At 54.9% G+C, this 26442-nt stretch overlaps 1 protein-coding gene across 2 annotated transcripts in view; it reads left to right on the top strand.

Moving 5' to 3' along the window:
- Positions 1-22732, top strand: part of LCK (LCK proto-oncogene, Src family tyrosine kinase) — a 28402-nt gene extending 5670 nt beyond the window's left edge. Inside the window, exons 2-14 of one of the 2 annotated variants that reach the window (XM_065421826.1) lie at positions 7118-7209; positions 7455-7477; positions 7624-7703; positions 8852-8942; positions 9444-9542; positions 9826-9929; positions 10578-10727; positions 11211-11363; positions 15536-15715; positions 18125-18201; positions 18876-19029; positions 21993-22124; positions 22530-22732. In XM_065421826.1, the coding sequence (XP_065277898.1) occupies positions 7123-7209; positions 7455-7477; positions 7624-7703; positions 8852-8942; positions 9444-9542; positions 9826-9929; positions 10578-10727; positions 11211-11363; positions 15536-15715; positions 18125-18201; positions 18876-19029; positions 21993-22124; positions 22530-22732 (1533 nt within the window). In that variant the 5' untranslated portion in view covers positions 7118-7122. Of the gene's footprint in view, positions 1-7117; positions 7225-7454; positions 7478-7621; positions 7704-8851; positions 8943-9443; positions 9543-9825; positions 9930-10577; positions 10728-11210; positions 11364-15535; positions 15716-18124; positions 18202-18875; positions 19030-21992; positions 22125-22529 lie in introns of those variants that run through there. The other variant, XM_065421825.1, reaches the window with a different exon arrangement.
- Positions 22733-26442: the final 3710 nt, after the last annotated feature.

The following is a 26442-nucleotide window of genomic DNA, read 5'->3' as shown; positions in this document are numbered from 1 at the left end:
AATCAGGCCAAACCAACCTAATCTCCTTCTTTGACAGGGTTACTGGCCTAGTGGATAGGGGTGGAGCAATAGACATGATCCATCTTGATTTTAGTAAGGCTTTTGCCCCAGTCCCACGTGACAGTCTCATAAGCAAAGTAGACAAAATAAACATAAGGTGGCTGCACAACTGGTTGAAAGACCATACTCAAAGAGTAGTTATCAATGGTCCATAGTCAAACTGGGAGGACATATCTAGTGGGGTCCCATATGGGTCAGTCCTAGGTCCAGTACTAGTCAATATTTTTATTAATGATTTGGATAATGGAGTAGGGAGTATGATCATTAAATCCGCATATGACACCAAGCTCGGAGGGGTTGCAAGCACTTTGGAGGACAGGATTAGCATTCAAAACGACCTTGACAAATTGGAGAATTGGCCTGAAATCAACAGGATTAAATTCAATAGTAACAAGTTGCAAAGTACTTCACTTAGGAACAGGGCCGGCTGCAGGGTTTTTGCCGCCCCAAGCGGCGGAAATAAATAAATAAATAAATAAAAGCCGCGATCGCGATCGACGGCAGCTCCACCACGCCGCTTTCTTCTTCGGCGGCAATTCGGCGGCAGGGCCTTCCCTCCGAGAGGGACCAAGGGACCTGCCGCCGAATTGCCGCCAAAGAGCCCGACGTGCCGCCCCTTCCCCTTGGCCGCCCCAAGCACCTGCTTGCTGAGCTGGTGCCTGGAGCCGGCCCTGCTTAGGAAGGAAAAATCAGCTACAAAATGGGGAATAACAGGCTAGGCGGTACTACTGCTGAAAAGGATCTGGGAGTTATAGTGAATCACAAACTGAATATGAATCAACAGTGTGATGCGGTTGTGAAAAAGGGTAATATCATTCTGAGTGTGAATTAACGGAAGAGTTGTATGTAAGACATGGGAGGTAATTGTCCCGCTCCGCTTAGCAGCGGGGAGGCCTCATCTGGAGTACTGTGTGAAATTCACAGTGCCACACCATGAGAAAGATGGAGACAAACTGGAGAGAGTCTGGAAGAGAGCAACAAAAATGACAAAAGGTTAAGAAAATCTGACTTAGAAGGAAAGGGTCAAAAAAAGGGCATGTTCAGTCTTGAGAAAAGAAGACTGAGGGGGGATCTGCTAACAGTCTTCAGATATATTTTACAAAGAGGACTGTGACCAATTGTTCTGAAGGTAGTACAGGAAGGTAAGACAAGAAGTTATGGGCTTAATTGGTGCAAGGGAGATTTAGGTTAGATATTAGGAAAAAACTTTCTAACTATGGGGTAGTTAAGCTCTGGAATAGGCTTCCAAGAGAGGTTGTGAAAACTCCATCATTGGAGATTTTTAAGAACAGGTTGGACAAACACCTGTCAGGGATGGTCTAGGTCAGGGATCAGCAACCTTTGGCACGTGGCCCGTCAGGGGAATCCGCTGGCGGGCCGGGCCGGTTTGTTTACCTGCAGCGTCCGCAGGTTCGGCCGATCGCAGCTCCCACTGGCTGCGGTTCGCCATTCCAGGCCAATGGGGGCTGCAGGAAGTGGCAGCCAGCACATCCCTCGGCCCACGCCGCTTTCCGCAGCCCCCATTGGCCTGGAATGGCAAACCGTGGCCACTGGGAGCTGCGATCGGCGGAAACTGCGGACGCTGCAGGTAAACAAACCGTCCCGGCCTGCCAGCAGATTTCCCTGACGGGCCGTGTGCCAAAGGTTGCCGATCCCTGGTCTAGGTTTACTAGGTCCTGCCTCGGCACAGGGGGGGCTGGACTAGACGACTTCTCGAGGTCCCTTCCAGCCCGACATTTCGATGATTTTGTGATTTATACAAAAGCAGGCTTTGCTCGGTGGCAAGTTTGATCATTTCTCCCCACAAAGCAAATGTGGAGAATTTAAAAATGGACAAAACCCTTTGAAATGAACCAAAAGAGAGGAAAAAATATGAGTAATGTTTATTTCGGTCTCCGTTATTGATTTAGTAGAACTTAGCTGACAGCTTGGAAAATCTCCTGCTTTCCCATGGATTCAGGTGGGAGTTGAATGCTCTCCATCATCAGTGGGCTTATCTCCAGTGAAATCAATGGAAAGACTCCAGTTAATTTCAATAGGCCTTGGATAGGGCCCCCGGCTGACAAGACAGCAGCTTCCCAGTTTTTTATTAATTATTCTTTTCCGTTCTATTTAACCTTTTATAGCTTGTTACCCTTCTCTGCAGCATAATTACCCTGGGGCTGTAAAACTGGAGTTTTCATAGTCAGAGAGTTTCAGGCCAGGAGGCACTAGTACACTGTCTTCTCTGTATTCCTGTAGATCATGGGCCTTTAAACACCAGCCAGCCAGTCCGCCACCAGAATCAGACCCAAGGGGTGCCACAGGCAGAGAACAGGAGGGACCAAGGTGAACCAGTCCCCAAGGCTTCTGCCACGGCAGGAAATTGATTAAGTGAGCTATACCCAGATAATCCTGGCAAGCGACCCGCGCCCCATGCTGTAGAGGAAGATGAAAAAAACCCCAAGGTCCCTGCCAATCTGACCTAGGGGGAAATTCCTTCTTGACCTTGAATATGATGATCAATTAGGGTCAGGCCCTGAGCATGTGAGCAAAACCCTCCAGCTAAGCGCCCAAGAGAGAGAATTCTTAGTGCCAGCTCAGTCCATTTCAGCCAATGTCCCATCTTGTTGGGGGGAGATTTTTAAGAGCACAAAAGACAAGTAGGTGTCTGGGTCCCATTGAAAATTGCTGAGCGTTGGGTGCTTAACTGCTGTTTGTGTCTTCGAAAAGCCACCTCCTTGTGCCTGCCTGCTGCCTGCTTAAACAGACATTAGCACAGGGCTGCACCAGGGAGGGGGAAAGAACAATTACAAATGAGCTAGGCGCACCAGCTGCACCACTTTGTTTTAGAACAGATGCACTCACTGATAACAGATCAAGCTTAACATTTTCAAAAGCAGCCTCTGATTGTGAGTACCCCAGCCGGAGACACCTGGGTCCTGGTGTTGAGTACACATAGCTCCCATTGACGTCATTCCCGTTGTGGGTGCTGAATATCTGGCCCCAGGTGTCTCCAGTTGGGTTCCCAAGAAAGGAAGCTTCCAATGTAGGTGGCCACTTTGGACAAATTGCTCCGAATACACAGGGACCCAGAGCATAGCCTGGGAGAAAACAGTTCACAGGCCAGAGTCTCAGCTGGTGTCAATAGCAACGTGGCCAACTCTGGCAATTTTATCTCAACTCGCGTGACACTTAGTGTTCTTAAAGTCCCAGGTTGGGAAATTCTGATATGGCATGAGGATCTCAGGTTTCATTGAAAACAAACAAACAAAAAAGATAAGTTTCTAGTTCTCATGGTTGCCGAAAAAATCCCTAAAGGCTCGGAAACCCAAAAGGCAAAGAGAAAAACCTCATGATTTTAAGCCCATCTCATGCTATTTAGCGGCCCGGTTCATGATTTTGTAACGCTCACGGTTCACAATATTGAAATTGGCTGTCCGTGGCGCTACTCCGGCTCCATCTGCTCCAGCCTGAAATACTTTGCCAACTTAAATAATGCTAACGTGAAGTTAAAGGGAAACTCTCAATGTCAAAAGCCACATTTCAGTCTAAACGTCCCCGTCCCCCCCCCGCTGCTATTACAAGTGAAGTCTAAGATTAGCAGAGATGAAATATGCCAGAGAGAAAATAATTCTTTGGGCCTGATTTTTCATCCCGGTTGATGCAACTAGAAGGAACTATGCTGGTGTGAAGCCAGTTTGACTGAGTGGAGAATCAAGCTTCTCAGCTTGTTCCCTTTGTGCGTTTCACACCATACCAAAGGGCAGGGGGGCTCAGGGGCTGGTGTATTACCTGCTACTGCTGTGAACTCATTCTGACACACTAGGGCTGTGTCTACACTGCCACTTTCAGCGCTAAAACTTTTGTCGTTCAGGTGTGAAAAAACACCCCCCTGAGCAACAAAAGTTTTCCAGCACATCTTCACTGGCAACATTAAAGCGCTGCCATGAGGGCAGGGGACTGGACTCGATGACCTCTCGAGGTCCCTTCCAGTCCTAGAATCTATGAATCTATGAAAACATGGCTTGTGTAGTCGCAGCACCAGCGCTGGGAGAGAGCTCTCCCACCACTCTAAAAAAACCCACCTCGGGGAGGGGAATAGCTACCAGCGCTGGGAGGAAATCAAGGAGCCGGAGCCAGGGCTAACGGATAGGTGCTCAGAGGAGGAATGGAAAACGAATGGTGAGTTGATGAGCCAGTGAGATACAGGCAGGCTGTTCCAGGGGGCAAGAGGAGAGGCTCTCATATCGCTAGAGACAAGGTTATATGCCAGGTGCAAATGGTCACGCAAGGTGCAAGCACTGAGAGAGAAAGGCTGCTCTCGTGGTTAGGGCACTAACCTAGGACTAGGGAGAGACAGATTTGATTCCCTGCTCTGCCACAGATGCTCTGTGTGACCTCTGGCAAGTCACTTAGTCTCTCTGGGCCATAGTTCCCTATCCCCAGAGAACGTTACCAGGCCATTGCAGACATGGGAGAGCTGTGTGCCACTGGGCTCTCCCCTCGCAGCACCCATTACACGATCACCTGAAATGAACGAAGCCGACAGTTTCTATTAAAGGAGCCACCTCTCATCTTAGCTTCCGCGGTTGTCCAGTGGAATGTGAAGCCTCAGAGACAGGCAAGGCCCCTCAGCACGAATTCCAAACCACTAGGGCCCAGCGCCTGTGAGTTCTGAGCTCTCTCACCCGTCACAGATTTCAAAGGGAGCTGGGGATGCTCGGCACCGTGCAGAGCAGACCGATGGCGAGGGAGGCAGAGGAGGGAGATGCCCTAAGCCAGGCTTTTCCGTGGCTGTGGGCTGACCTTTCCAGACTGACTCACTGGGCGGCATTCCCCTCCTCCCTCCCACCCCCTCGATTTATGCTGTGCTCAGCGTTTGTGGGAGGGCCATGCTTTCCAGGTGACTTGTGCGGCTAACGCGAAAAGGGCGCTTTCCGCTGGCCAGGCGCGCGTTTGCCAGCCCGCCCCTGACACCCCGCCTGCTGTTTTGCACATACCACATGTTTGTATGTACGTGCCACCCACACTCCTGGGTGTGCCGTTACGGGAGCTCTTCAGCGTTCGTCATCTCAAACACCGGGCCCAGGTTAGTCTGTTTGCTGGGGTGATTCTGCCCGTTTGGCTGATTCTTGATTACGAGGAACCGGTCGTGCGTGTTGAAAGTGTTGAGAATGGGGGGTGCTTGGCACCTCTGAAAATCACGCCTCAGGGTCTCAAGTTGGGCTCCTAAAATAAGGAGCCATCCAAAAGTTGTGGCCCTGGCTGGAAACTTGTCCCAACGGGCAGAAGGACTTGGAGTACAGCCTGGCACCAAACAATGCCCCTGCCAGTGCCTCAGCTAGTAACTCTCGTCCGTCCTTAGCGGATGGGGAAGCTGGAAATGGGAGCGAATGAAGCAGTGGGGTCGCCCCAGCAGAGGAAATGTGAAGCACACCCCGGGCCTGTGTATTGTCCGTGCTCTGCATGGACGCCGATGAGAGTAGCACGCAAGGATCATGCCCCTGAGAGAGGGGATGAAGATGCAAATTCCCAAGGTTGGGCACTCTAGCTGGTTCTGCTGGCTGGGGCAGCTTGTCTTGTCCTGTCTTCCCAGGTCTTGTTCCTGGCGTCAGGGAGCTCTCTGGGCAATGGGCTTGTCAAGGGCTGAATGGCTGGAGTTCATAAACTGCTCTCTGCATCGGGGTCGATCCTGTGAATGGCAGACAGTTACCTGGGGCTAATCTGCAGCTGCGCCCCTTGGAGCTGTGATTTCTGTGCAATCTCTGGGGCTATGCAGGGTTAAAAGAGGTCAGCACCTGGAGGGGGACCGAAGATGACCCTGGTGCTTTAGGAGGCGGAGTCTGTTCACCTTTGAGCCAATGTCTTGGCGTGGTGTTAAGGGCCCTGTCGTGCTGTATTTAGGCATAACACCAAGGACCTGCTTGCTTATGGTCATTAAAGACTCAATCGTGTTGTTTGCATGATCAGGGGCGTTTCTTCCAATGTCCTGGCCAGATTCCAACGTGGATAATTATGTTCGGCCTCCCTCAATTCCCTTCGCAGTCCCAGCTCCATCACTTCCTGTCCTAAACTCTTGTGCAACGTTGCTGTGGTCTAATAAATGGCGGCTGCGTTCCATCCCAGAGATGGCTGCGTTTCTGCAGCGGCAGGCAAAGCAGTGAATACACAGTTAATAGCTCACGCTGTGAAGGCTGTAAAGCACTATGCCTGGCTCGGGATGGGAAGTGCAGTTGAAATGTAAGAGGATATTACCACTGATTAACCTCCCTCCACTCCTCAGACAGATGGAGCCAATTACTGTGTGTGTGAGAGTAGGGGGCACCCATGTCCCCCTCTGTGCTCGATGCACAGAGTCTGTGCAGCCACCTGCTGTAGCGGTTGTCTCTTTAGCTCAAGCTGTAAAGACTCACGCTTTTAGCTTTGGAGGTCCTGGGTTTATTTCCCCAACCACGATGGCAGCTGTCACTCGTGTACAGACTCTCCCAGCCCTTTACGCATCCTGCCGGAGGGCTGGTCACAGTCATGCTCTGGAGCGCGTGAGAGACTGCTCCTCCGGGGGACACATATTGTGGTGTCGAAGTGGCCTCTGCCTTCAAGGGCTGAACTTCCCAGAAAGAGAGGCTGGGTGGGGCACTGGGAAGCTCCTCTTGTTATGCACAGGAGAGCTCTTGCATGTACCTTAAGCACTGAGTGACAACTGAAGACCACACATCAACCTAGAAAGGGAGGGGAGGCCCAGAGGCATATTTCCTCCTTAAATGCCCCCTGGGTGGGGATGGCCCCATGCTATGCCTCAGCCCCACAACCGAGCCCTGTGCCTCTGGAGGAGCCAACACCTAGTTCTTCCCTGCCCTCTGGGGGGCTATTGAGGCCTCCTTTAGAACCAGGGAGGAGACTGGATTCCAGCCGGACCTGTTACTTGTGGTGAGACTGTCGCCTGCAGCCTGCATTCCAGGGACATGCCCTTTTGAATTTGGTTTGCGCTGGGATGTTCAGGTCCCTCTGGGTGAGGAATGAAGACCTGGACCCTCCCTTTTCACAGCCTCTGGCTCTCGTCCCCCTCTTCCTGCAGGGACCATGGGCTGTTGCTGCAGTTCTGACTATGACGAAGACTGGATTGAGAACATTGACATCTGTGAGCGCTGCAATTACCCCATAGACCCGGCTAGTAAACCCCAGGTGAGGCGGATGGGGGAGAGCTCGCCTCTCATCACAGCATCGGGGTGGGGGAGGGCTTTTCATAGGGATGGTGCCCTTTTGGACTGGCATGGGTGGAGGAAATGGCCATACTTGAGGCTAAGACTTGCAGCAGCTCCGCAGTGCCGAGCGTTTGGGATCCAGTATGCAAGGGTCTCGTGTAGCTAAGGAGGAGCCTGTGAACCCAAAGCACAGAGAAACTCCTCACTCAGGCAGATGGAAGGGGAAGCCCTTGGTAACGCCCGGCTGGGGAGGAAGTGAATCTGAGAGGACGGTGTGAGGGGGAGACTGGAAGAAGCTGGGTGCGGGGGTGGGAGTTCCTTCTAGAAGAGAAAATCAGAGAAATCCCCTTCACTCTGGTCTCTTTTCTTCCCTCCAGAGGCTGAGACACAATGGCTCCGAGGTGCGTGATCCTTTGGTGTCCTATGAAATTCCTTCTCCGCCCTGCTCTCCTATGCAAGGTTGGTACCCGCAGACCAGAGCGCTAGGGGAAAAGGGGTCTCCGGTGCTGGGGAAGCAGCCCAGGCTCTGAGTCACCAGCGGGTTCTGTGCAAATGAGTCAGTCCCAGCTAGTGGAACGATAGCTCATCGGTGGGAAAGGAAAAGTGCATGTTAGCGACGTGACTCCCAAAGGTGAAGTCTTTCCAATAACTCACCTGTGGCCATTCATAGAGACACCTTGGGCCGGACCCTCTCTCGCCCTGCACCTTGTGCCATCGCTCACCTCCGTGCAAAAGGAGGGTAGAATTTTTACTCCCACTTTGCACGAGTGTAATAGACAATGTAAGGCATAGCGCAGGGGAGAGTCGAGCCCATCATCTTCCTCTTCCTCTCATTCTCTTTGCTTTTCTTCCCCTCTCAGTCCTCCCTCTAGCTTGTGTGGATCTAAACTGAGCGCTGATCAACGGCCCGTGGGGCACAGAGGCCTCTCTTGCGCACACAGCCCCAGTGCAAGTTTTACCCCCTCCTGGAGCAGGTTGAAAATGTTCCAGCGGAAGCGCCCGCCGTCGGCAAACGCTGATTTGTACAAAATCAAACCCTTTCGCGGGAACGGGTCCGTTTCATCGATGTTTTTGGTGGGAAATGATCACATTCATAATAGAATAAAACATAACAGTGAAAAGGATCAATGCCAAAATGGAACGCTTCCCTGAGGCTGAAATGAAAGATTTGTGGAATATTTTGTTTCATGAAAAATTCTGGGCTTTTCAACTTTTCCTCCTGATTCAGGGCAGAACCCGATTTTGAATTCTCACCATTTCCCACGGGACAAAAATTCTGAATTCCCCCCAGTTCTGCCCCCAACCACGGGCTTCTTCCACTCTGACCCAGAGGGGCCACCTCTCGGGTTCCAGCCTTTACAACCATTCCGCTTTCAACTCTCTGAGGAGACTTCCAATTAGCGCTCATTGGACGCTGGGTTGAGCCCTGTCGAACTCATTTCATGTAAGCCACCATACAGCCATCAGCTGGCAATAGCTAACTGACAGGAGCTGGGGCCAAACTAGCATCCTGGAGGTGAAAGGCTTCGCAGGCCACTGTCAGGCCCCTGATGCACCTCGCCTCTGTCCAGCCACCTCGTAAAGAGATCTCTTGCTTTTCTTTCCAGATAAACTAGTGGTAGCTTTGTATGACTATGAACCAACTCACGATGGCGACCTGGGGCTCCAGAAGGGGGAGACGCTCCGACTTCTGGAGGAGTAAGTCTGCTGCCTTTTCCCCACTCACACTAAGCCATGCATTGGAGAGCCACTTGGAGCATGCTCTCTCCGGTCAGCCTTGCAGGCTCATGGGCCGGTCCGTGCTGCCGGACAAGCACCTGCCAGGGAGGGGTCCTGCTGCCGCCGATTGCCTGCAGTTTCCTGGTGGGACCCCAGAACTGGAGGCAGGCAGGGCCCTTGGTGCCTTGCACTCCTGCCTCAGGGAGGGAGAAGGGGATGTGGCTGCATTTAGCAATAAGCTACAAGTGAGAGGGAAGTGCCCATTGGACACTAAGGTAAGAAGTGGGGGGAGGGACAACCCTCAAATGAGTCAGCATCACCAGGCAGTCTGCCACCTTCCCAGCCAGCTGGGAGCATCTTCCCCATGCCAATCTGAGGCCCCACTGGCCTCTTTCAACCAAGACCTCTGTGTCCGCGGAACCGCCCCTCCCCAGCAGGACTGGGGGGCTGACGTTGCCCTTTCTTCTGGTCTCGTTTCAGGAGTGGGGAGTGGTGGAAGGCCCAGTCACTCACCACTGGCCAGGAAGGGTACATTCCCTATAACTTCGTCGCCAGGGTGAACAGCCTGGAGCCGGAACCGTGAGTGGATGTGTTGTCTGGGTTCACTATTCTCCCCCCAGCCCAGGCCCCCCTGAGGGAAGTCTCAGCCCTGGCCATATTTGCCCTGAGCCTGGCTGCAGGGCTAGGAAACATGCCCCCGGTCCTAGGGCGGGAGGGGACTGGGCTAAGTGAGCCCCAATGGATCCCTGATTCCTGTCCTCCTAGGATGCATCTCTCGTTGGGGGTCTGCTGGCGTGGGGGTGGGCAGCGGGGTAGGGGAGCACGAGCCTGCATGGCACTAACTCTGTCTTGGTCCATGCAGCTGGTTCTTCAAAAACCTCAGCAGGAAGGACGCTGAGCGCCAGCTCCTGACCTCCGGGAACACGCACGGCTCCTTCCTGATCCGGGAGAGCGAATCCACCAAAGGTAACCTGCGGCCAGTGAGCGGAGGGCCGGGGGGGTGCCCGTGTCTGGCACCTCTGAGCCTGCCTCCTGCCTGGTGCTCTGAACGCACAGTGTTAACGCCGTCTGCTACTCTACGGGCAATCCAATCCTTTAGTAGCCTGATTGTACCACTAGGGCTACCGTCAGCGTGAGCTTCCCCATAGCAGTGCCCTGACAGTGCCAGCTGGGCCTCTGGCAGTGGGTTTCCTCCCAGCAAACCAGCAACTGTACCACACTTCTTCCTATATGGGTGTGTGCGCGTGTTTGCACAACTGGGCTGTGTATGGGGGTGCTCCCCTCCTCCTGGCATTCAGCTGCTCAGGTTATAAAGCAGAGGGGCAGGTACTTGCCATTCTGCACTGTCTTACCCTGGCTCTGGGGATGGTACAAACAGCCCAGAGTGCAAGACTGTCTTGTGCCAGTTGTGGTGCTGTGGTGACGGCCGTGGGAGCAGGATTTGGCTTGTTGGCGCACCTCTGCCGGTGCCTGGCATGGTCCAGCTTTGCTCCGGGAGTCCCCTTGGGGAGGGTGGGCAGGGGAGCAGGAACTGTGGGGCAGGAGTCTTCAAGGCGAGAAAAGGAGACCAAGCCCGCAGTGGCCTCATTCCTTGTTTCTTGTTGGCCTCGCTAGGTTCCTTCTCCCTGTCAGTGAGGGACTTTGACCAAAACCAAGGCGAGATGGTGAAGCACTACAAGATCCGGAACATGGACAATGGGGGGTACTACATCTCCCCTCGCATCACCTTCAGCAGCCTGCACGAGCTGGTGGAGCATTACACACGTAAGGCCCCGGGCACTGCCAGGAGAGGGCACAGCAACCCAAGGGAGGATGGGCACCGAAACGTCCACTTATCACTGCGGGAACCGCTGCGGTTCCACCTCCCATGGACACGTACAACAGCTCTTGCACCTCGTGCCCCACAGCGCCGCCTGCAGGGAGAGGCTGGGATGGGAGGAGCTGTGGGCTGTCCCAGAGTCAGGGCCTAAACCCCATACCCCACAGCGCCTACTGCAGGGAGAAGCTGGGACAGGGGGAACTGTGCAGTCTCTCTGAGGCTGAGTTGTGTTTCGTCTCCTCTCGTGAAGGCGAATGAGCTTTCGCTCTGGACAAATGGATCCACAAAAGCTGGTACCGAGTCACTGAGCACTTGTAGTGCCTGGCCCTGGCTGCACTCCCTCGCCCCGTCCTGTGTGCGTCCCCTTTGCTCTTCATGCAGCCTCATGTTTACCCCTTGATTTGCCTCCCCTGCTCCCCACCCTGCAGGCAATATAGATGGGTTGTGCACCCGCTTGGGCAAGCCCTGCCAGAACCAGAAGCCGCAGAAGCCTTGGTGGCAGGACGAATGGGAGGTACCTCGGGAGACTCTCAAGCTGGTGGAAAAGCTGGGAGCAGGGCAGTTCGGAGAGGTCTGGATGGGTGAGTAAAGCAGCAGCCATGACACCGGCCCTGAGGTGGGTGACGCTGACAGGCAGGCCAGTCACTGGGTGCGGGGTGGCACTGGTGGGCTCGGCTCCCAGGCATGGCCAGGGGAATGTCTGGTGATGTGCAGAATCCCGCTCCAGCTGGCATTTAGGAATGGCCCTGACAGGGTCCCAAAAGCTGCCTGCAGGCGTCTTCAGCCAAGGGTTGGAGGAAGGGTCACAGGGTGCGGTGAGATGACAGCAGGACCCCCAGCCTCCAAAAAATGAGGTCACATTGTGAATAAACATGGATCTCAGCTACATTTAGGTGATGGGTTTAATACTGTGACTGACTAGTGTGCATGAGCACCGCCGCCCTTTTCCGGATGGAAACAAAACTCATTAGTTGTGAGTCATAGGCCCTATACTGCCAGTAGGGAATGGAGAGTCTCCTGCAGCTCGAGCAGGCCTGTGCTTTTGGTGCAGGGGGATCAGGGTTCCATCCTTGCTGGTGCCCAGGGGGTGCAGAATAGTGACCGCTGGGGCATTCCTTAGTGGCCCTGGATTTATTACAGTATATTTAGCAATACCAAGGAGAGGCCCGGAGGGGAGGCCGTCTGCTTGGCTCTCTGCCCCCTTGCCTTCCGCTGTCACTCTCGCCTGCATCCGACTGGCACTATGGTTGCAGTTCCTCGGGGCACTGATTGCTGACTCAGCTCCTCTCCTTGTATCTGCGTCCTGGGAGGAAGTTCTCCCCAGGGCTGTGGCCAGCGGGAGAAGGGAGAGGAGGTTGGGGGTAGGACTCGTTCCAGGACCATCTTCGGGCACTTTGTCTTCCGGGGGGGTGCACGGCAGGAACTGAACGAAGACCCTGGGGAGGGGCAGGCTTGCGAGCCCACCCAGGGCAGTGATGATGGGTGCTGGACGGTTATCCGGACTCTGCCAGGCAGGGCCCGGGCTGTGGTTGGAAGGAGCGGCTGGGTTTAGTGGAAGTGTGGACTCCTGCCCTACCCAGCGTAGGATGGTATAGGGAAGGGAGGCCTAGTAAGAGGATACTCCTAGGTCACTGGTCCTACTCCAGCCCAGGTGTGTAGGGATCCAACGTCATTCCCGTCGGATGGCTCTTTGCTGCCCCATGTGAGATGAGTTGGGCAGGGTCTCAGGCCAGTTGTTAGCGGGGCAAATGTCTATGTTGCAAAAGCCCCCCTGGCTAATGGCTCCCGGGTGCCTCATGCTGTCATTTACATGGTGCAGTGGGATTGGAACGGTGGGGCTGGACCCCCACGCTGCACCGGCGTGCGGGATAGGTTGAGGCCCATGGGCAGGGGACCAGGGTGGGTGGGAAGCCGTCTCTTCCCCGCCCCCCTCTGGGGCTGTGCCTGTCCTATGGGTAAATAGAGGCTGCCAGTGCCTCCCAGGGACAAAGCCAGCCCTGATTCACAAGCCCAGCTCCCAAGCTCAGCGCAGCCTCTTCCCGTTCCCGCCAGGGCGAAGGGCTGGCCCAGGGTGAAACGAATTAGAAACAGACCTCGGGGCTCAGCAGTACCAGGGGGCGGAGACTTGCCCAGAGACTGGGTCCCAGGCCCAGCCCAGGTGTCTGTTCCCCTTTCCTTTGGCTTCTCACTCACAGACGGGGCTGCACTGGACAGAGACCCAGCTGCATCCCACGCAGGATGTGGGATGCAAAGGGAGGAGGGGACAGGGCCTACTGAGGGACGTGGCTCACCCGGCCCTGCCCATCACCAGGCCTTTGGTGCCACGGAGGGAGGTGGCCACAGTTCCCTCCTTATGGCTGGGTTCCCCACATGTTCTACTTGCCCTCCCTGCTGCTTTACTTTCGGCTCGCCCCTAACCCTGGCTGCCAAGAAGAGGAAGGGAGGGGTGGTGCCATTTTCAGTGGCCAGCAAGGCAGGCCAGCCCTACTTCCTTCTTCTCTCGCCCCAGGTGCTCTGGCCCAGCGCCTGCAACCCCCACCCCAGTGAACAGCTGCAAATCTCGGCTCTCGCGAGGCTGCACTGGCGAAAAGGGCCCGTCGTCCTCGGTGCTCCTGTGGCGTGCAGGGTGGCTGGCACTCCAGGTGGAGTGTGCCGGGGGCATGACCCCAGGGGTCAGTCTGGCTAACACTCCAGGGCTCTCCCTTTGTCTTCACATTGTCAATCCCAGTGGAAAGCCACGGCAGTCGTGCTCCAGGGACTTCAGCTTTCAAGGGAAATGCAACGTGGTCCGGGGATTTCTAGGTAAACAGCAGCCAGCGCTGCCCAGACAGTGGAGCTTCCTGTCTGAGGGCATTTCTCATCCAGCGCCCAAGGGCTGCCAAGCAAATAATCCAGGACAGCACACGGCAGCACAGAGCCACATGGGAGCTGGATCTCAAAGCACCTGAGTTCCGGCTTCAGTCCGGAACTCACGCCCTCCGAGTGGGCCCTGGATCTGCTCAGCACTCCCTAGCTTCTTTCCCCTCCTCTTCAGGGACCTTCCCCTGAGGCCTTTTGTATTGCCTTGGTGAAAAGGAGGTGGAAATAGCCCTTGGCTGGCGTAGAGATGGATAAGGGTCCTAACCTCGCCCCTGGCAGAGGGGGGGCGGATCAGGGTGTGGCTGGAATACATGGCACGACAGCTATTACCTGCTTCTCAGGGACCAAAGGGAAGGAAAACATAAGCTAGAGCAGTCCAGAGGCTGCTGTAACTTACACCAGAAGCCAGGCAGACCCCTGCACTGCCCAGAATATGGGGAGCGCAAAGATGTCCTAATGCCACTTCTATCCCACCTTCCACTCCTGCCCCAATCAAGTAACTGACAATTGGGCTCAATGTCCCCACAGCCTCTTCCCCCTCCACTCCCGCCCTGGCCTCATGCGCTGGTGCCCAGAACCCCTGGTGGAGACAGGCTTGAGTCCCAGTGCTCGGACAGAGAATCCAGCTTCCTTTGGGTTTGGGCTGCCCGGTCCCAGGCAGGGTGTGGAGAGCGGGTGTGTATGGGGCCTGGCTCTATGTTCTGGGCATGTGGAGCCCCGCCTGGCATAGTTGCTGTTGGCAGTTTTGTGCTGCGCTGATAAGAATCGCGCGTACCAGAAAGGCCCTTGTTGTGGCTGTCGTTCTGGTATCCGGGCCCAGCTGCTGCTCCGAGGGCTTGTGTCTCTGAGCTGCGCTGTGACAAAAAGAGCAAATCATGAAACCGCCCGATGGTGCAGCAGCTGGAGGGAGAGCAGGAGGGCGCAGTCTCCTGTCTCACCCTGGCACCTTGCGGCGGGGGCTTCCTTCAGACACCTAGGGCAGGCCTGGTGCCTGAGCTTGTCTGTCCCTCCCCGTGCCAGCGAGGAACACCCTGGGAGGCTCTAAGCTCCCCGCTGTGGCTGCTGTCCTCTCCCCTGGCCGGAAGGGAGGGGTTGCCATGATGCAGGGCGGCAGGGGGTCCTGTCACAGCACCATAACCCATGGACTGAACCTGCCATTGCAATGAGCACAAGCTCCTCTCTCTCCCCACTCTGAGTACCCTTGACCGTTGGTTCAGACAGTGGCATGGGCCCTGCTGGGCTGCCCTGCCCCTGTGTGCTCCATTGCCCAGGAGGGGTTTGCAGGATGGGGGTGAGGACTGAGGGCCCCGCCGGAGATGGGCAGAGATGGCTGTTGGGAACGGGGGGAGGGAGAGGAGGGGTCAGCACCCCACTCGCTATCCTGGTCTAGGAGCTTGTGGCTCTGACGGGCAGGGTGTCAAAGGTCAGACCCCAGTGGGTTCCTCTCTCTCGTTGACCAAGAACCATGAATAACCCCCCTGCCCCCGGGTCGAAATGTGACTAGAGATTCCCCCCCAAGGGAGTAAGTGCAGATCGTGAAGTTGCATCTCCCACACACGGTGCCCTATGGGCGCCGGCTGCAACAGTCGCTTTGTACCTGCCGTCTCCTCTCTCTGGGCATAGACTGAGGGGCTGCCTGGTCTTTGCGTCTCCAACGCCCCCCACTCACTGCTCTATGGGACCCCAGCTGTGTGAGCTCCCTGGGGGGAGGGCAAGTCAATGGAGTCACACCAGAGATGGCTTGGCCCCAAGTCCCTGCTGTTGTGAGCTCCCTCCCAGCAGTGCCGGCTGGGCCCCAGGCTGACAGTGTAGTGGTAGGAGGATCGTGCTAGCCACTCACTGCGGTAACACGGGCCTCCTGTCCCTCCTTGCCCCCTGCCCCGTCTCTCTGCAGGTTACTATAACGGTCACACCAAAGTGGCCATTAAGAATCTGAAGCAGGGCAGCATGTCCCCCAGCGCCTTCCTGGCAGAAGCCAACCTCATGAAGAGCCTGCAACACCCCAAGCTGGTGCGGCTCTACGCTGTGGTGACCCAGGAGCCCATCTACATCATCACGGAGTACATGGAGAAAGGTGAGCCCGACGGCAGCTACCCTGCCATCCCGAGCCGCGCACTCCCCAGGAGACTTGCAGGGTGGGGAACCAGGCCCAGCCCGGCCTGCTGAGGAGCTGCCGTCAGTTTGGGGAGATCCACCAGCCGGTACCCCTGCAGCTCCCTGCTACCCTCCTGCTTTGTGCAGAGACCTTCAGCTGTGGAGCATCTGAAGCAAGAACCGGCAGGGCGCCCAGAGCAGAGAACGAGGCCTGGGGGAGGCGGGTAAAGCCCTAAGGGCTCATCCAGAGGCTTCCATCCCTTCCTCCAGGCTTGTGCTCAGCTTGGCGGTGCCTACGGCTCTTGCTCGATTCCCAGTGCCCGCCCCCCTCCCCAGACGGTGCTCTACTGAGAGACTGAGTAGGGCAGAAGTGTGGTCCAGCTGTTAGAGCAGCGACTCAGGAGCCAGGACGCCTGGGTTCTTTTCCCAGCCCTGCCACTTACTCACTGTGTGACCTTGGGTGAGTCACTCCAATGTCCCGTGCCTCGGTTTCCCCAACCTTAGCATGGGGATGATGGCAGCATGGGGATGATGGTGGTTACAGGGTTTGGCGCTTATCCACTGGTTGTTTGCAGAGCACTGCGTGGCGGAAGCGGTCCCAAGAGGGGCACTGTTACTGCAAAGCCTCTTAAATGCCCTGTCCTGCTTTTCCCCCTTTCCCCTAGAACTGGGCCTGAGGGACAGCTCCATCTGAACTCCCCAGTGCCTTGGAGAGCTGACCCGGAGCCTGGCGTTCCCTTGCCTCATTACTAATGAGACAGGAAACCACCCTGGGCTCGTGGCGCTGCGGCTATTCTAGTCCCTCCGGCGGGCGCTGCCTATTGTCTCACGCAGTCTTTCATTTCCTTCGCCTGCTCTGAGAGCCAAGAGCAGCGGGTTCAGGTCACGACCTCCATTATCCAGAGGGTGTGACAGTGAACCTGGACAAACTAATCCTGGCAGAGGAGGAGGGAGGTCAGCTGGATGGGACAGGGAGAGACAAGACCTACAGACAGCTCTCCCTTTCCTGCCTGCCTCCACTCCGTGCCAGGCTGTGAGCTTCCTGTGAGCTTCCAGGCTGTGAGCTTCCTGTGAGCTTCCTGGCAAGAACTAAAATGATTAGGGGTTTGGAACGGGTCCCATATGAGGAGAGATTAAAGAGGCTAGGACTTTTCAGCTTAGAAAAGAGGAGACAGGGGGATATGATAGAGGTCTATAAATCATGAGCGGTGAGGAGAAAGTGAATAAGGAAAAGTTATTTACTTGTTCCCATAATATAAGAACTAGGGGCCACCAAATGAAATGAATGGGCAGCAGGTTTAAAACAAATAAAAGGAAGTTCTTCACACAGCGCACAGTCAACCTGTGGAACTCCTTGCCTGAGGAGGTTGTGAAGGCTAGGACTATAACAGGGTTTAAAAGAGAACTGGATAAATTCATGGAGGTTAAGTCCATTAATGGCTATTAGCCAGGATGGGTAAGGAATGGTGTCCCTAGCCTCTGTTTGTCAGAGGGTGGAGATGGATGGCAGGAGAGAGATGACTCGATCATTACCTGTTAGGTTCACTCCCTCTGGGACACCTGGCATTGACCACTGTTGGCAGACAGGATACTGGGCTGGATGGACCTTTGGTCTGACCCAGTCTGGCCGTTCTTATGTTCTTAAAAGTGTCGTAGAAGGCAGGAGTCCAATCCCGAGGGTGCAGCATGGCCCTTCTCTGTCTCGCCGGCTCCATGGCAGAGTCGTGTTCCCTTCCCCTGAGAGTTGGCGGCTCTGCCAGAGGAAACGCGCCTGCCTGTTATGTTTGGCTGTTGAGCAGAAAGGCCGATGGGACCCAGGCTGCCCAGCCAACTCCAGGGTTGTTCAGGTCTATTTTTAGACCTGGGTCATGTTGCTTAAGAAGTTTGCAAGGAGTTGATTTCTCAGTATGATCCTCCCATGGGACGATGGGGGCTTATAGGGTCCTTGGGGAATGTTTCTCAGAGGGGCCCAGGTCTGTTGTTACGGGGGCGGTTCACACTGCATGGTGCCTGTGTGTGTGAATTGATTGTCGAGCAATTGGTGGTGGTGGTGGTGGGGGTTATACAGGGCAAGCTCCTGGCTTCAGAGGGAAATCACATGATGGCAAACCAGCAAAGGGAGCAATAACCTCCCTCCCCACCCTGTGAACCCAACCCAGCCTGGTCCCGCACTGGCTCATTGTTCATCCAACTGGGCCAGGTGGGGTTTTAGCAAATCAGTCCCTGCTCCTGTCTGAACAACCCAGGCCAAATGGAGGCCTTGGATCTGCTCGCACCTTTGAGAAGCCCTGCCCTGATGGACGGAGACTGTCCGGGGCTGGGGCTGAGGGCGGCCGAGCTGGTTCCTTCAGGGCAGGGTTGGCATTGACTGGGGCTGGTCCTGTTGCAGGGAGCCTGGTGGATTTTCTCAAGACCCCCGAAGGAATCGGACTCACCATTAACAAATTGCTGGATATGGCAGCGCAGGTGAGGAGGAGGAGCGCCGGGAGATGGGAGCCGGATAGGGCTGATGCCAGGCTGGGGACGAGCTGGCAGAGTCTGTCTCCAGGGGCACGGGGGGGTTAATGTTCCCTAGGGCTTTATGCTCAAGTGATGGGAGCAGGTCTCGGCCTGATACCCTGGGAATGGATGGGCCCATCCATCCAGAACCCTGCATTTTGACACACTTCATCATGACTGAGAGGCTGAGGGCTGGACAGTGGGGGGGCTGCGTGTCGGGATGGAGGGGCATCGGCAGAGCTGTGGGGTGGGGGCAGGGCAGGAATAGCAGTGGGCTGCTGGTCAGAACCGAGGGGCATGGGCAGCACTGGGGTGGAAGGAGTTTGTCCAGCACATGCCTGTCCTGCACCTGGCGCTAGCCCCAGCGGCCATCACTCCCTCATGTTTACAGTCAGTAACCCCCCCACCCCCCATATCCAACGGAGTAGGAATTTCCCCTCTGTGTCTTTCCTTCTCCACTGCACCCCACGCCCGACTCCGGCCACCACACGCCCCCCGGCCCTGTCATCTGCAGGAGATGCTTGACTAGCTGAGGGGAGAGCAACCAGTGGGGAGTGGAACTGAGATTGCAGGAGCAGAGCCTCAGTCTCCCCTGTGCCCCTGCCATGTGTAACGGCCCCCTCTGTGCCCCCCCTCCCCAGATCGCAGAGGGAATGGCCTTCATCGAGGAGAAGAATTACATCCACCGTGACCTGCGAGCTGCCAACATCCTGGTGTCAGACACCCTCTGCTGTAAGATCGCTGACTTCGGGCTGGCTCGGCTCATCGAGGACAACGAGTACACGGCCCGGGAGGGTGCGTCTGCCACCTTCCCCGCTCCACCCTGCCAGCTGGGGTGCCCCTCTCTGGGAAGCAGGGTGGTGGGGTTCCCTGGGCAGGTGTGGGCTCTGACAGCAGAGGGACAGAGATCCCAAGGCTGGAATGGGACCTTGCAGCAGGGCAGCGGTGTTGTGTTTGATGTGCCCAGTGAGAGGTTGCAGGGACAATTGCCCCAGCTTCTCTCTCAATCTGATCCTCTAGTTCCAGTTTAGGGGGGTCTCCTGCCCCCAGGAAACCCCTGGCTGCTGCTGACTTCCCCCTCCTGCAGCACCGCTCCTCTGCTGGCTGATCAGAGGAGCAGGGTGGATTTCACACCTCCCTGATCGCCCTGGTTCTGCCCTGGGGGAGCAGGATGGGGAGGAGGATCTGGACAAGCTGGAGGGGTGGGGGAATCCCCTCAGCTCCCCTTAAACAGGAGCATTCACAGGTGGACAGGTTTGAAACAGGCTCCTGCAGCCGTGAGTTCCAACCCCTCCAGAGGTGACTAATATCTACCATCAACAGCAATCGGATTTCATGCCATTTACCCTGGGTGGGTCATCGGGGGGAATCTAGAAATCCTCTTCTCTGCATGGATATTAAAGACCCCAGGGCACTTCTTGAGAGTCAGGGTTTTGCTCCACATGACTACCCTGCACCTCACGACGGCTGCATTTCAGTGAGACTGTGCGGCTCGGCTGTGGAAAGTGTTTGAGGGATTCACCAGGTCACAAGGTTACCGGCCAAGGCACTGATCACTGCTCGTGAATGCCTTGCACAGAGGGTGAGCTGTAGTGAACCTCTTCCTCCGCCACCCGCCCATGTAGCATTGGAAACTCTAGCTCGTGGCAGGATGCCGGCCTGACGCGTCTCTCTGCGTCTCTCTCCTCCTGCAGGGAGTAGAGCAGCAGCAGGCTCAATATAGACACCCACAGCCTCGCAGTAACATCCCAGCCCAGTGAGGAAGTGGGAGCCCACCACAAGCAACCTGTCGCCCCTGTGTATCTGAGCTCTTTGCAGCTCTTGGTGAGCCCGAGCTGCACAGGATGCTGCAGTGCAGACCTGAGCTGGGCCTGGGGGGTGGGTCCTGCAGAGGCGAGCTGGGACCTGGAGCTGCCTCAGCCGGACGCTCCGAGCATCATGCGCCAGAGAACATCTGGCCATTTCTGGTAGAAACAGGCTGGCGTCTCGCAAAGCTGGGAGCGGGGCTGAGACCTCGCACTGGCCAGGATGGGCAGGAGGCTCTGCTCAAATGTACTGGTATAACTGAAGTGCGAGGGAAAGGGGTTCAGGGGTGCAGAGACAGCCCCCCACTCACGGTAGGCTGGGGGGGAGGGAGCTCTGGGGGAGAGCGTAAAACCTGAGGGCAAGGGCCAGTGTGGAATGGGGTGCAAGGAACGCTGTGGGGCATGGGGGAGAGGGGTTAGAGGTCTAGAGGCAGCCCCTCCCAGTGTGAGAGCAGGACCTTTACAGGTTATGGGGTCATGACTGTTTTCTTCAGTAAGGGACCTAGACACATCTGGAGAGAACAGCCTGGCTGCCCCCTGCCCCCCAGGCCAGCGAGAGCAGCAGGGCGAAACATTTATAACCTCTCTAGAGCAGAGGGGCTGCTCCTCCGGACACTGATTGCCCTGTAACTCACACCAGTCCTGTAGGATTAGAGCCCTCTCTGGTGGCTCATGCAAGAACAGCCAGAACTAAAAGGCCGGTGTTGGCATCTGTTCTAGGGTTGGGCGGGGACCCCACTGGTTCCATCGCTCAGGTCAGTTTCAGTAACTCTGGGGCCATGATGAGATGTGCAGATGATATCCAGGTCTGCACATCAGTGGTCTGTGATGTGTGTCTAGGGCATCTTTCTCAATGCCAAAGCAGGTTTTTATACCCTGGGTCCTTGTGTGATTCACTGGCTAAGGCGTGACTCTCTTTCCACCTCCTCCTTCCTTTCTCCGAGGATAGGCACAGCTTTCGAGCTGGCTCGGGGCCCCACCATTTTGTGCAGGGAAGAAGAGCGTGTCTTTCGGTTTGTTTCACTTGGTTACAAAGTCAGTCTCCACAAGTTTCCTGTGGCCTCTAGGCTTCTCAGTTTCTCCTTACAGCTTGTGACCATCGCGGGTTCTGGGTTGGCTCTGACAGTCGTGAGTGTGTGGATCACAAACCATGGCATGAGCCCAGTGTAGAAGGCTGGGAGGATGGAATGAGTCAGCCAGCCTGATGCAACAGTGCAGGGATCTATAGCTAATGACCTTGTAGTTAGCTGTCCTTAGCATGCATCATACTGTCCCCGTATGTTCTGCTTTAGGGTCTTGAGCATGCTTGTTCTCTCTCTTTCTCCCCTTATCCCCCTAGACTCGGAGTCACTGTTTAAAACCCTGTGCAAGGTTTTAGCTCTGCAGTGCTGGGAGCTGTGCAAGCTAAAAACCCGCCATAACACCTTGACAAGGGCACTGCTCACACGTCCCCTAGATTAAAGCTTTTCTTTACTGATGGCTGGAATGGGGGCTTCTGTAGAAATGGATAAAACTGCCCATAACCCTGCAGTTTGGGCAAACAAGAACAGCGCTTCCAAATAATAAAACCTCCGACAGTGCCAGTGTAGAATCTAGTTAGGGGCCTTTTGTGGGGGTCTTTAATTCCTGTGAATATTGTCAGAGATTTTCCAGGGGCGGCTGGGGGTGTTGGGTCTGGGGATTCTGTGTTTCCTGCCCCAGCAGGCTGAGCGGGGATGGGAATTAAAACAACAAGCAACCAGTCTCCCAACTGCTGCCCCGAGCATGGGCTGCCCATGGCATCGGGAGGCTCCCAAAAGCCATTGAGTGTGCTGATACATCTCTGAGATGGGCACTGATGGGGAAGGAAGGGGATGAGTTTAAGTGATGGGCGAAGGTGTAAGTGATGAGGGCAGGTGGGGAACTCCCAGGTCGGCCTTAACCTCTTTTTTTTAATCCCCTTGCATATTTCAGGAGCTAAGTTCCCCATTAAGTGGACAGCACCAGAAGCCATTAATTATGGGACATTCACCATCAAGTCTGATGTTTGGTCATTTGGAATCCTCCTGACTGAGATTGTCACCTATGGACGGATCCCTTATCCAGGTCAGGACTTCACAGCAGCACACCCAGGCCCATCAGCATCAGCAGAAAGGGGTCGTGTGTGTGTGTGTGTGTGTGTGTGTCTTTCTCTAGATTACTAATGCAGGACCATTTTGACCTATTTCATCAGCCACATAAAGTTGGAAAAATAGTAGGACCCCTGACTGTCAAGGGGTGGATCCATCTCCTATGCCCCAGCACCCCCCAGGAGGGGGTGTTGCAGGGCACAGTGAAGACGTGCCCAGCTACTCCAGTCCCAGATTGGATCAGCCAGAGGTGCAGCAGGGAATAGCGCAGGATCACAGGCTGTGGGGAAGGGCATAGCTACGCCTCTCCCAGCACTGGGGTATGTAAATTGCACTCTGACTCGGCCGGTTCCTAATTCGGGGCTGTGTGTTGTGACCACAGGGATGACTAACCCAGAAGTGATACAGAACTTGGAGCGCGGTTACCGAATGCCTCAGCCCGACAACTGCCCAGAGGAGCTGTATGCACTGATGATGCACTGCTGGAAGGAGAGCCCAGAGGAGCGCCCCACCTTCGAGTACATGAAGAGCGTTCTTGAGGACTTTTTCACTGCCACAGAGGGCCAGTACCAGCAGCAGCCGTGACAAGACCCTGAGCCAGGGTTGGCGGCGTCCTCACTTTGGGATGTGCGGGGGGGTGGGGGGGAATGGTCCCTGTACATTAGCTCCTCAGAGACTCACAGCTCAGGCCCGGGCCTTTGGATCACAGCCTAACCCTGGCAGAAACTCGTCTCTCCCCCTCACGCCAGTGACGGTTTTTACGTGTTTCTGGAGCACACATTCATGCAGCTGATTCTTCTTGATTCTCCAAGCACAGGTGACGTGTGTTTTATGAGTGCTGACAAAAGAGCTGTGTGACCCAGAGGGCTGCAAGGTTTCTACCTGAGCTGCATGTGCAGGTGCACACATGCTAGAGCACCCACACAAACACCGGGGGCACACCTGTATGCCCACAGCACTGTACATGGGTTCACTCAATGCACACATACTCAATATATGTGTGTGTGTGTGTGTGTGCACACGGGCCATAAACACACAAATATTCAGCTATCCAGACACACACAATGGCTTAGGCGTGTAGACACACCCACACGGTAGAGACACACACGGACATGCAGTGTGCATAGTGCAGAGAGCTGCACTGTGAACAGTCAGACCCATATCTCTGGCAACTAAAATCATCCTTTTGCCCCAGTGTGATGCAGAAGCCAAGTTCTCTTGCAGCCCCAGCTACAGGTTAGGCTCAGAACCCACCACAAATTGCACTAGAACCAAAGAACCCCTTATCAGCACTGAACTTCCAGCATGAGAAGCTCAGAGAGCTGCAGGGTGGAGCACCTCATGTCCCTTCCATCCCTACCTATGGGTTCCCAATGCAGGATTTCCCCAGTGCGTTTTCTTTCCCCAGTGAAGATGGATGGTGTATCAGTGCCAAGGGGTTCTGCCAGCCTTGTGACAGAACAGTTCACGCACAGGGCTGTGATCAAGGCACACAAATCGCTGCACTCACCACAGCTGCTCCAAGGGAACGCAGGGCCCCCTTGTGCAATGTATCAGAGGCAGAAACCTCTTCACACCAGAGCCAGACTGTCTCTGGGACACCACTGCCCACGTCTATGTGTCCCAGTGCCCATGAAGCAGCCACTCTCTGCCCTGCTCGCTTGCTCATTTTCACTCTGAAACCACACAGCTGGACTCTGACCAGTGGCTGTCGCACACAACAGGTCCTGGAACCCTTTAGAAAGTTTGGTAAAGCAGTCACCCAGTTCAAACATTTTAGCAAAGGGAGAGAGGAATGACCAGGCAGGAGGAAAAGGAGAGGATTTCAGCTCAGACTGCAAAGGACCTGGTGAGTCCAAGAGGTGTGGAGAGATACAGAAGGCTGTTTCAACCGGCAGGAGCTGCAGAGGCAAAAGCTCTTCTGGTTTCTCTGCACTGTTGAACGTGACATTAGTGTCCTGGAAAGTCGACAGAGACAGGTTCAAACCACAACATTTAGATCCAGAAGTGGTCTCAGAATTTGACTCGGCAGGTGTTGGCTCTAGTCTGGACCAATCCCTACAATCGGGGGTTCTGCCTAGTCTCACAAAAGGCTTGTTTGAGAGAAACCCTCCCAACTCCCTGTTTTAGGAACAAGCCACCCTGAATAACCAGCCCGTGCAGGGCTCTTTTATTTCCCATTGTACTTTAAAGCCCTGTCTTGTGTTGCTCTTTGATTTTCAGTAAATAAAGACCTTTGAAATGGAGCCTCCTTCCTCCATTCCGGGGTGGGGGGTGAGGGGAGCTGGTCATCCTAACTTGACATTGTGTGTATACAGAGCTGAAGGTGGGCTACTGGCTCTCCTTCTCAGAACCTCACAGGGGAGCCCAACAGGGAACTTGCAGGATTGGGCCCTAAGCCAGGCCCAATAGGAGGCAAGGGCACTTGGTGAGGAGGGGGGAGCCGAGGCAGCATTTCTCAGGGGGCAAGGGGTGCACTTGGTACCAGCTGCGGCTTGGTAGGGGGCTCAGGAGGGACGTACTTACCGCCTGACAGGGTCAATGGGAGCACTCAGGCAGTACCCAGTAAGGGGGTTCTGGTATCACAGTTTCAGGATAGCTGTACCAGTATTCCCCATGCATGGTCCACGTTAGCTTCCGGCTCCCAGTCGTCATGTCTCTTGGGCGGAGACCCGTGTCTCACCCCTTCCTAACCAGGGATTTTAAGGCTACACAGTCCCCTGGTTTACCATGTCAAATTCCCAGCAAGCCAGTCTGCCTAAAAGGACAGCGTCTGTGCTTTGCTTTCTCTCTATGCCCAGTGTATTGCCCAGAGGGGTAAGTTACCACCCAGTTCCGGCTAAGCAAGCACATTTGTTCTTAAGGTAAAAGCATTCCAGCAAAAGCACATTAAAACAATAAAAGAACCTACATGCATGCTAGAAAGCTTACCAGAGGTCACCCCCCAAATCCAGCCTAGGGCTCTGGTAGGTGTCAGTCCTTCAAAATCCACAACTGGGTTTTTCCTGTGGTTACAAATTCATATCCAACAAAGATCCAGAACCAGAACCCAGGCTGGGAAGACCAGCTGTTTCTGTATATCGCTCGTGCCTTTGATCTTGGCCTTCTGTAACAGGTAATCAGCAGACACTCACCTTCTCCTTAGGGCATAAAAGGCTGGGTTTTCGCATTACCAGAGTTGGGGAATTTGCATTAACCTTTCCCTAGGTATTCCCAGGAAATCCACTTAACATTTATTGTCCCAACTGTCCACACTTGTCTGGCCCATTTTCAATATAGTCTTTTGAACTCCCAGGTTTCACATCCCCCTAGAGAGGTTACATACAGTCCCAGCCCAAGATAAAACATAAACTTAATAGAACTAAGTCTTGCAAGGATATAGCAGGAACTTGTCACAACTGGCATGCGGGGGAGCTAGGGTGACACCTGTCAGGGAGTCCCTAGGTGCGGGATCTGGGACTGTGAAATGACTAGGGCCCTACCAAATTCATGGCCATGAAAAACGTGTTATGGACCGGGAAATCTGGTGTTTTGTGTACTTTTACACTATATACTATACTACAGGGGGAAAGTATACAAAGTTTCTCAAACTGGGGTCTTGACCCAAAAGGAACTGCAAAGCTATTGTAGGGGCATTGCGATATTGCCACTCTTACTTCCGCACTGCCTTCAGAGCTGGGCAGCTAGAGAGTATGGTGTACTGCCACCCTTCTGTGCTGCTGCTGGTGGGGCGCCCCCTTCAGAGCTGGGCATCCAGACAGCTGCTCTCTAGCCACCCAGTCTGAAGGCAGCGCAGAAACCAAGGTGACAATACTGCGACCCTCCTCCCCACAATAGCCTTGCGACCCCCTCTTGGGTTGAGAACCCCACTTTGAGGAATGCTGACATAAGGGCTTTATATGTTCATATGTTGCTGTTTTTAAGTATATATTCAGGCTTTGTTACAACACAGTGAAATTTAAGATTTAAATATCTGAAACCATGAAATTCAAGATTTTTAAAATGCTATGACCGTGAAATTTACAAAAATGGACTATGAATTTGGTAGGGCCTTAGGCATGACCAAACAGCTGCCCCTCATGCGTGTCAATGTGTCCTAGGGTGATGGCAAGTGTGAAAAATGGGATACTTTTTTTGGGGTGGGGGGAGGAGAGGGGTAGTTGCTCTATAGAAGACAAAGCCCCAATATGGGGACATCTGGTCACCCTAATGTGCCCCCCGCAGCTGGGGCAGACACACAGTGCGCCCCCCCCCCCCCCAGGTCCCCTGTAGCCATGCTGGCCCCAGTGCATTGT

Source organism: Emys orbicularis, chromosome 23 (genome assembly GCF_028017835.1).
Source record: "Emys orbicularis isolate rEmyOrb1 chromosome 23, rEmyOrb1.hap1, whole genome shotgun sequence".
Lineage (NCBI taxonomy): Eukaryota > Metazoa > Chordata > Testudines > Emydidae > Emys > Emys orbicularis.
Note: the sequence above shows the minus strand (reverse complement) of the source record. Positions and strands in the feature narration are given on the sequence as shown.